This window comes from Mesocricetus auratus, unplaced genomic scaffold (assembly GCF_017639785.1).
Source record: "Mesocricetus auratus isolate SY011 unplaced genomic scaffold, BCM_Maur_2.0 Super-Scaffold_15014, whole genome shotgun sequence".
In the NCBI taxonomy this organism is placed as follows: Eukaryota; Metazoa; Chordata; class Mammalia; order Rodentia; family Cricetidae; genus Mesocricetus; species Mesocricetus auratus.
Window position 1 is genome coordinate 78,915,897 of NW_024429186.1, and position 9,683 is coordinate 78,925,579.

General features: G+C 42.4%; 1 protein-coding gene across 1 annotated transcript; it reads right to left on the reverse strand.

The window, feature by feature from the left end:
- Positions 1 to 1,174: 1,174 nt before the first annotated feature.
- Positions 1,175 to 5,374, reverse strand: Sostdc1 (sclerostin domain containing 1). Its single transcript, XM_005076217.4, has 2 exons — positions 4,998 to 5,374; positions 1,175 to 2,598 (listed from the first exon to the last, which is right to left on the reverse strand). Exons 1-2 carry the CDS (start codon positions 5,254 to 5,256, stop codon positions 2,183 to 2,185), a joined length of 675 nt encoding a protein of 224 aa, XP_005076274.2. The 5' UTR covers positions 5,257 to 5,374; the 3' UTR covers positions 1,175 to 2,182.
- Between the last annotated feature and the right edge of the window lie 4,309 nt (positions 5,375 to 9,683).

Consider the following 9,683-nt stretch of genomic DNA (forward strand, 5'->3'; position numbering starts at 1 on the left):
GATATTTGGGGAGAAACTAGAAGACATTCTATGCAAAAAAATCTACCATTTTGAAGTGATAGTTACTAAGGTGATAATAAAATTATGTACAGTTTATCACCTGAGGTAACCGTTTTAAAAAGACCTCAAGTGTAAAAGGCAGTCCAGACACAGCATTTTTCTGAAGATAACAACCAAAACCGGCCCTCTCTGTTGACTTCTCCTTTCTACTTCTCTGAAAGAGATTCTACCCTAGGCCATTCCAACTGCTGACCTGTTCCTCTCACTTAGCATTACATACCACCCGGTGAGTGTGTCACCACTGTCACATGGCTGGATAAGGACTGCAAATTAAATGTGAATGTGAAAAGTAGATCCAATTCTCCGTTCAGTGGAGACTATTGGAAGTCTTTGTTTATTCCATGCCCTGGGCCCTAATAATCAGAATTGGCTCTCCATTTATCTCTACTGAGGCCTTCCCTGGGGTTTGATTAATGAAAGGCAGGGTCTTCTTGGGTCTGAAAAGCCATTGTCAGGGCAAGTTCCTGTGATTTAGCAAATAAGACAGGTATGAAATGACACATTTTGGTAGGGTAAAATACTTGTGAATGTCCCATGCATTGACATGATATACTGCATAACAGTTTAAGATTTGGGGGTAAACCAATAGTAAACTTCCATTTTTTTGTCGTTACTACAACAGTTAATATTATTATGTAGTCTGAAGCTCTTTTCTTATCTATTTCGGCTCAGACAGCATCCTGTATACATACGTGATATTAACCCAGCACAAACCAGATGGTTCCATCTAAGACTGACATTATGTTACTTAGCCTAACGGTATGCCAAACTGAGGAAACCATAAAAGTAGCTTGAAAATTTTCGTGTGTGTGTGTGTGTGTGTGTGAGAGAGAGAGAGAGAGAGAGAGAGAGAGAGAGAGAGAGAGAGAGAGAGAGAGAGAGAGAGAGACTTGGGGCCATGTAAGAGTGTTCAAAGTCCCCCAGAGATTATCAATCTGGAAGTGCTCCTTGCAATTCAGTCATCCCCCCTCCCTCCTCCTTTCCCCTCCCCCACTTTATTGCAAGCAGTCTGTCAAAACTTGAATGACTTATGGGGAGACAGTTTTCTTGGTCTGGAGGCTTGGCACTTACCTGGCCCTAATTTTGATCCCCAGCAACAACAGAAAGAGCCAGCTACACTTACAACTTTATTTTACAATGTTTGCAAGCATGTACCTCTTTATACAAGTTAGAGGCAGGGACAATAACATTTGGCTGCGTTTTATATTTGTGAAAAGAAGCCAATGTCACTAAAGGTCAAGCTGCCCTCTGATTGCATGGACTAATAATAAAGTGTTACATATTGCAGCTTATAGAGAACCATGCTACAGACAAAGTTTATGATGAAATGAGTAATATATAAGGAGACTAACATACTTATCTTACATATCTACAACATGTATTTTCATATTCCTAGGCCAACCACAAACCGTACTGGGTAATATTTAGGTACATGAAACAGCTTCAAAACATTAAAAAAATTAACATTTTGAAAAAAAAATCAACATGTGAAAGCTCATTAAATAACCATTGAAAAATAAATAATCTGCTCTGCCTATTAGCTGCTGACACGCATTGCTGGCATTCCATTCCAAGCAAGGTCAACATGCAGGGTATAATTTCACACTGAGACTGTAAAAAGCTACAGGGCTTTTTTCTTTTCTTTTTTTTTTTTGAAGTGAAATGTCACAAGGTTTGCCTCTCTTTCAAAGCAAGCTAGCCCCTGGCTGCCAAACTACTCCCATGACAATGACTGGAAAAGCCCCTTTCTGAAATGTTTTGTGAAGATACATTTTTCTGTGAACTTTTCTGGTTGGAAGGGGTTTCGTTTGGGAAGTGTGCGGGTGGGCTGGTGAATGGAGCGTTTTAAACTGTAAAGGAGCGGGGGGGGGGGGGTGTTTAAACAGCGTCAGGTACTTTTTAAGAATGGAAACGACAGGACGCCTGGCTTTCACTCATTACATCTCAAGAAACTCACAAAGGAAAAGCTAGTCCCTCCCAGAGAAGGTCCCCGAGAAGGACAGCCTGCTGGGCTTGATCAAAGCGGAAAGCATACACTTTCAAGGGAGGAGAGAGCAGTGGCAGGCTCGAGTCTCCCAAGCCATCAAATCTGGGCGGCAGATGCTGTCTGGGCAGCTCAATTCTAGCTCAGGCTGTGCTTGCTCGCCTTGCTGGCTCTCTTCCGCTCTCGGTGGTGCTGGGCGGGCTTGGCGGGCGACACGCTCTCGAAGTTGTGGCTGGACTCGTTGTGCTGGCGGGTGTACCGCTTGCACTTGCAGGCCGTGACCACGGTGATTTTGTAGGTGCGTGTGCTGCCGTCTTGGCACTGCAGCTGGATTCTCTGGGTGCGCGTCTTGTCGTTGACGCACCGCCACTCCTGGGAGCTCCGCCGGCTCCAGTACTTGGCTCCGTAGCCTCCTCCGATCCAGTTGGGAAGCACCGGCAGGGGCAGGCACTCGCCCGCGCACACCAGCTCCTTGAGAGGGCTGATGCTGGTGCACTGGCCGTCTGAAATGTATTTGGTGGATCGCAGCTCCCGGCAGCCCACTTGAACTCGACCTACGGGGGAAACAGGGCAGAAATGCATCAGAGACAGAAAGCCACTGAAGGTGTTTGGGGGCTTTGATCTCCTTTTAAGTAACTTGCAGTGAAAAAAAATCAAATAATTGAAGGACACTGCCAAAGAAGTGACTATGTACTTTATTTTCACAAGGCAGGTCTGCGGGAGGGGTGGAAGACACTTCCATCAAAATGGCCAGGCTGCATACAGTCTGTAACTATTTTGGAGGGGAGGGAAGGAGAACGTTCTTTTTCTTGTGTTTCATTAACCCATTGTTTATTAAAGTATTTAAAAGTCACATTCTCTGAGTCTCATTGCTACTCTTCAAAGAATACACTTTAATGTTCTTGTTCTCATGGGTAATATTGGTTAATGTCTGCAAGTGCTTTTAATTAAGTTTTTGAAAAAAATCTCTTGAGAAAATGTGGAAAGTATTTACATATTGTGTATAGTGCATACGCACGCTGTAATATTTTATTTCAATTATAGAATTCAGCTGCACAGTCACGCATGCATATGGGTACAACCCTTGACATTTTTGCATATCAAACTTAATAACTGTGTTCTAAACATAAATTCCCAAGCTATGTTTAAAAAAAAACAAACAGTAAAATGTTTGAAATGCAAAAGGCCACCACAACTCAATATTTAAAGAATATAAAAGCCCCTAAATTAAGAACGTATGGTTGCCATGACAACTTGGCTACATTTCCATGAATTTTATGGCAGAAAAATACCTAACATGTCTGATTTACAACTGCACAAGGAACCGCAGTGTTCATTTCCCGAATATCAGGCATGGGTGACTTTTTGTTTCAGTTATTTGGATTTGATAAGTAGGTTCTCTAATTGGCTGTTTCTGGTCATGTGACTTGTGTAATTAAAACAAAAATTAATCTTAAGACATTTGAAGTTTTCCTTATTGTTATCCAAATGAGAATTGCTTATGACAAACTTAGAAAGAGGTCATGTCTTATTAACCAGGAAAGGGGGCTTAAAAACACAGCTCGATGAACTGCCACAGCTAGTAAAAGCTGCTGGAATTGTCCTTCTGCCTCTGAAAATAATCTCAAAGTGGACGGCGAGTCAGGAGTTTTGCTGCATTTCTGGGCCAGAATGTCTGAGTTAAGGATTACAGCCTAAGGGAAGTGTGTGACTGCTGCATACCACACCTGTGCAGGTCTGTGCGGACAGAGCTTCAGCTGGCGACTGACGTGAAAGGGTTAACGGTTTGGCTGGCCAGTGTGCCTCTGACTCCAGCTCACCTTTGGGCACCTGGAAGCAGCCTGCCGGCTGACCAAGGTTTTGACTTGCCTTGCCTTTGTTCCTGGACGTATAAGATTGGGCATTTTTATGGTGACGTTTCTCTCAATGACAATGAGTATCCACCACACTGCTCGGTAACCCAACACTGATAGCACACTTCCTGTGCCCCGAAACCAACCATCTCCACGCAGTGAAAACGCTTTGGTTTTCTTAGAGAGACATGGCCAGTCACACTCGCTTTGACTTTTTCAAAGGTCAAAAACTCTTTTTCCTTCGTTGTCGAATGAAGCTTAAGGAGGAGGGGCAAATATTTGGGTAAGATTTCCTGCACACTGTTTTCTGTCTTCAACTTGATTACTTAATGCGAACTCTTTCAAAGGAAGAGAGTGAAGCAAAAGCGAGGGGAAGAAATCTGAACACCTCTAACTGGTAGTCACTTGGCCTGTCAATTGAACAAACCTAAAGGGGTAAAGAAACACTCCCTGTGGTGAACATTAACATGCAGTTATTTAAAATCTCCTGTGACAAATATGCACTCAGAAACATGCCATTGCCTCAATTCAGCCTGTTGAATAAGGACTTTAGGAAAACACGATTCTTTAACATTTTGTAGTGTGGACCTCTTTTACAACGAGCATCATCAAACCTTTACAGGTCTCCGATCTACACATATTTTAGACATCTGTGTGAGCAACATGTTGCCTGAAAGCTCGCTCTCACCCTTTGTGATTCCCCGTACAAAGTTCCACGTAGTTACCAACAGTCACTTCACCAGACTTGTGTAGGACAGCCTGAGCTCAAACTGCAGAACAACATTTTAAAGAATTCTCCCTTTGCAGATTTAAAGAAGCTGCAGCTGAATTAACTCATGGATAGACTTTTCGGTGGGGACTGGACAAACCACATCTGTCCTTGCGCTATCAAACCTCTGTTTTCATTCTGTTAACTCTAAAATCACCAGCCAGGAGAGAACACCAGCCTACACATGCAGCAGATTGCTCCCAGATTTTTTTTTTTTTGCAAAACATACATGGTCCACAGTAGCATACAATAAAACCATTTTACAGCAACGGGGGCTGAAGCTCCCCAAAAGGAACAAACAAACAAACCTGTACAAGTAAAACACACTTACTGTTGCGATCCAGTCCAGGGCTACTGAAATGCCTGCCTCCATTCCTGGCTTGATTCAACGTGCTGTTGCTGCTAGGAACAGGTTTGACCACATGTGAATAAAGGATTTCTGTGGCATCATTTTTAAAGGCCAAACAGTTTCTCATTAGGATGCCCATTAGTGGGACCAGATAGAGATGAATGGCAGGGGGGAGCATGCTGAGTGGAGGATTTGCTTGGCTGAGGAGCCGCTGGGTTCTCTGCCCCTGCTTCTGCACCATGGACTGTGGAATTCCTCCCCTGGGTTCCCTTTATATATCCACAGAGGCTTGGCGTTCATTCAGGTGTAAAGTTGTGTAGAGCTCCAGAGTGAAAACACGGAGAAGGGGTGGGATCCCTACGTGACCCTGCACAAGAATTTTACCAATGGAGGAGGAGGCTGCAGAAGAGGAGGGGCTTGCTACACAGCTTGCCCGAGACTTCTGAGTGGGGCTTTGCTGGCCTGCCAGCTGAAGCAGGCAAGGCAGGGCATTGTCACAACTGCCACACGTCTCAGCCACGTCCTCTCTGGAGCCCAGTTCGTGTTCAAGTTTAATGGAAGGGAAAGTATGCTGCTGTTCACGTGGAGAGACTGTGTTTATTTTATTTTAGATTTTACATTTTTCTTCTATATTCCCCTCAGATTTGAGACGATTTGGGGTCTGGAAGAACTTCTTCCCCCAATAGTTGGAAGAATCAATGTGAGTTTTCCGTAATGTTGGACTTAGTTGCTTAAAGTATTTATTTAGTTAAGTATGTTTTGTCTCTCAAGAAAAAGGAAAAAAAAACACAAAAACTTTTTTTTCCTCCCTTTTCCTGTAAAGAGGAAGGCACGGAGCCGAAACCTGCCCTCTGGACACACTTAAATACCGCTGCTTTGATCTGTATGAACTACTGTCCTACTAGGTAAATTATTGCCAGGGGTTCTATGTAGGAGATAATGAGCAGAACTCTGTCTGAATTAAAGTAACTAGTATCAGTTTTCATCTTGAAATTTGCCAACAAGATTTAGCATTCAGCATGTCTCTTACACACACACACACACACACACACACACACACGCATGCACGCACGCACTCACGCACTCCATTTCCTACACATTGTCATTCACCAATTCAAAACACTTCTAGTTTGCTGTTACACTGCAGATCCCAGATTGTATTTGCGTTTGTCAAACACTTTCTTCACCGCCTCCATTGAGTCTGCTGCCCAAGCCAGAAGTGCTGTTTCTGTCTGGCCTACTTGGTCTCCACTTGGCACAAATATTCTGCTATCAGACTGCTGATCTTTAACCCTGAAAATGCGAGGGTCCAGCAGGATGGTTCAGTGGGCTAGGGCATTTGCAGTCATGCTTGACAACCCCGAGTTCAGTCTCCACACATAGCAGAAGGAGAATGGACGCCGGGAATTTTGCCCTTTAGCATTCACATGTGTGCTATGGCATGAGTACGTATGCACAAAATAAATTATTAAAAAAGAAGAAAACAAGTTGTCTGACTTATTAAACACTTTGATTGGAAAAAACTATATATTTAAAACTGCCTTTTCAATTATAAATCCATTTTAGTCACTAATGTGGCTATTAGAAAGATGTCTGAGCATTTTCTGTCTCTCTTATTTATAAGTTATTATCCATTATAGCTACTATTCTCCACCACCCCGTTTCCTTCTGCCTTAACTGTGTATATCAACAGTGGCACCTACTGACATTTTGGAACAAGCGTTTACTTATTCTGTAGATATTGCCCTGCATCTTTAGTGTGAGTCTTGGCTTCACCCAGTAGATGCCAGTAGCACCCCCAGTTATTTGAACAATAATTCCACTACTGCCAAGTTTCTTGCAGTAAATAAAGCCACCCCTGATTAAAAACTATCAGTTTCTATTCATTTATCCTTTATAAAAAGGAAGCAAACAAAAGAATATAAATCTAAGTTTTAAACAATAAAGGATTTTTCTTTTTCTTTTCTTTTTTCTATTTACAGGAGAAACTCATACTGTGATTTTATTTTAGAAAGGTAACTGCTTATCCTTTAGAAATATAAAATATCCATAGATGAAATGATATAGCATCTGGAATAAGTGTCAAAATAATATAGTGGGGAGTAATTAGCATGTTGGTGAATTCATATGGGTCGAGGGCTGTTAGAATGTGATGGTAAGTATTCTATTTACTCTTATATGTGTTCAAAACTCTCTAAAATTAAAAATTAAAAATCAGGGCCAAATAATCAATTTAATGTATGACCGTTAGCCCAGTTTCCTATTGCTGTGTATAGTGATTTATTATAAAATTCTTCCTGGAGTAAATAAATCAGATTATTTTGTGCAAGTAAGGGTATACATCAAGCATCTTTCTGAAATAGCCTGAATTCTAGTCCTACATTAAGGGACTTCATGTTAGTTCCACGATGCTCAAATTGACAGCTGATGCAGGGTCTAGAGGAATCCAGAGTCAAACTAGCCCAACCTTTCTCCAGTGTACTCTTTTCTGTATAGCAGAAGCAGGAAATATTTTAGTTTGAATGTAATTACCAGGTTGAACAAACAAACATAAATTGTAAAATCTGCTAGCCCTTTGTGTTCTGTGTACTGCGCTTAGTATATGGGCTCCCGTAGCAGCCAAACGAGGAGGGGAAGCAGCGTGACTGTGTACACTTACAAGGAAAAGCGAAGTCAATCTAGGGGACCAACCTGGTAAAATAGAAACAATCAGCAGCTTCACATTTAATGGGTTTAACAATCACTGTAATCTCTGGGTTGATAGATGTAGACGTTAAACATCGCCCCCGACTCTCCTTCTCCTTAGGTCTTCCTACCATCCGTTCCCCTTTTCCTTGGAATAGCCTTACTCCTTCTTATTCTGTGATCAATACCTAAATTTCTTCAAGTCCTCTTTGGGTAGACTAGAACTCAACCCTTTGCCCTGGGCCCTTCGTATCTGCAGCCAGCCTTACTTGAACAGGCCTTATGATGAAGAATTATTCTTTCACTTTGTGAGTATTATGGGTTGTTGGGAAGAACTGAAATACTTTAACTACAGGGGTGGGAAATCTCTCAACGTGGAAAACACTGGTAATTGTTGGTAGCAGCCAATATGGAACATGATGCATTCTTCCTCGTGGTATTCATACCCTTGTATCAATCTTCCTGGTCTGCCTGTAGGATGAACCTAACAGGCTAGCTTTCAAGGAATGTGTTGGGGAGGCGTGGTGAGATTCAGGGTTAGGTTTCTGGAAGATGGTGACTTCTGTCTTGCTCGCCTGCTGTTTCTCTTGGGTCCTTGGGCTAGTGGCAGCCAGCCATCATGCGGCCCAGAACTGAGACACTCAGACAAATGTCCCCGAATTCTCCCAGTCACCACAAGGGTGCATTTAGGAGCAACTTCTAACAGGCATTCCTTTAGATGAGGCTGCAGCCCTGGCTCATACCCCAAATGCAGCCTAGCAAAAGGTGCTGAACCAACAAATCCACAGAGATAAGGCGTGTTTGTTGTTTTAACTGATTGCAGATGGGTAACCTGTAGAGTATTGTGTATAGAAGTGATGATGTGGTCAGTAAGTCACTTTGTGAATCCTACCAGGGCCTTGGTAGCATCACATCTGAAACAGTAAAACGTGGCAGTTTTCAGTAGGTAAGCTTTGGGGTCTGCCTTCTTCTTCACAGCTGAGTCACCAACATCATTCCACTTGCCATAATGAATGATACAATTAGAATTTCGGCTGTAGATCTAACAGGCAAAATGTGTCATAGCAATTTTCATGTTCTAATGATACTGTCGACCGTGTGACTCTTGGAGCTGCGGTCAGAATTTGATTTCTGTCATCTTTTGGAGGTCGCAGTTACTGTCATTTCCAATTCTAGAGTTAGGTCTACTTCATCCCATAAAGTAGACTCATTCCTGCACTTGAGGTTTTTCTGCCATTTACAGTGTTTATGAACTTAAACATGTTACCTTATCTACAATTCTCTGTCAGTGTCTATCTGCAAGCATATCCAGATTGATTTACCACAGAGAGAGAGGGAATAAGTCCTGATCTAAAATGTAGCACAAAATCAGTCACAAAAAAAATGTGGAAAAACTATCCCCTAAATATGATTCTGAAGGCAACGCTTTCATTATAGCCTTCAAATTATAAACATGGCTTGAAGACTGGGGAAGTTCTGAACAAACGCAATTTTGCCCTATGTAAGGTTAAAAACTAAAGGAAAAGAGGACGGAAACTGCCTGCCCCAATGAATAGGTAAATGGAGCCTGGCCGCTTGCTTCCCCAAAGGAAGAATTGACATAAATACATACAGAAATATTAGTTGTATTTAAGTATGATCTACAGCTGCTATTTCATGATCTTAATTATTTTCAGATGGCTCCAGTTAATAGGAAGAATTTGTTCGTCAAAAAGTGAATAGCCATTGTAAGTTTAGGGGGGGGAACCTGAGAAAACACGGCCTTTTCGTTCATTTGAAAGGGAACAGACTTGCTGCTGGCCCTGTCTTGATTACTTCGATAAGACTTCTGACCCCACGTGCGCACCTCCCTACGAGCTCACACGTTGGCTTCTGGTCATTTTCCATTTTCCATCGTTTTTCTTGGTTTGGTCTTGCGGTTGTTCAGGTTGTACTAGAGCTTGCTACCCTCCTCCTTCAGCGCTCATAGCCACCACACCCGAA

Coding starts and splice junctions, on each gene's coding strand:
- Sostdc1 (XM_005076217.4), bottom strand. CDS start 5,256: ATGGTGCAGAAGCAGGGGCAGAGAACCCAGCGGCTCCTCAGCCAAGCA. Junction 2,599..4,997: donor CCCTGGACTGGATCGCAACA/GTAAGTGTGTTT, acceptor TTTCCCCCGTAG/GTCGAGTTCAAGTGGGCTGC.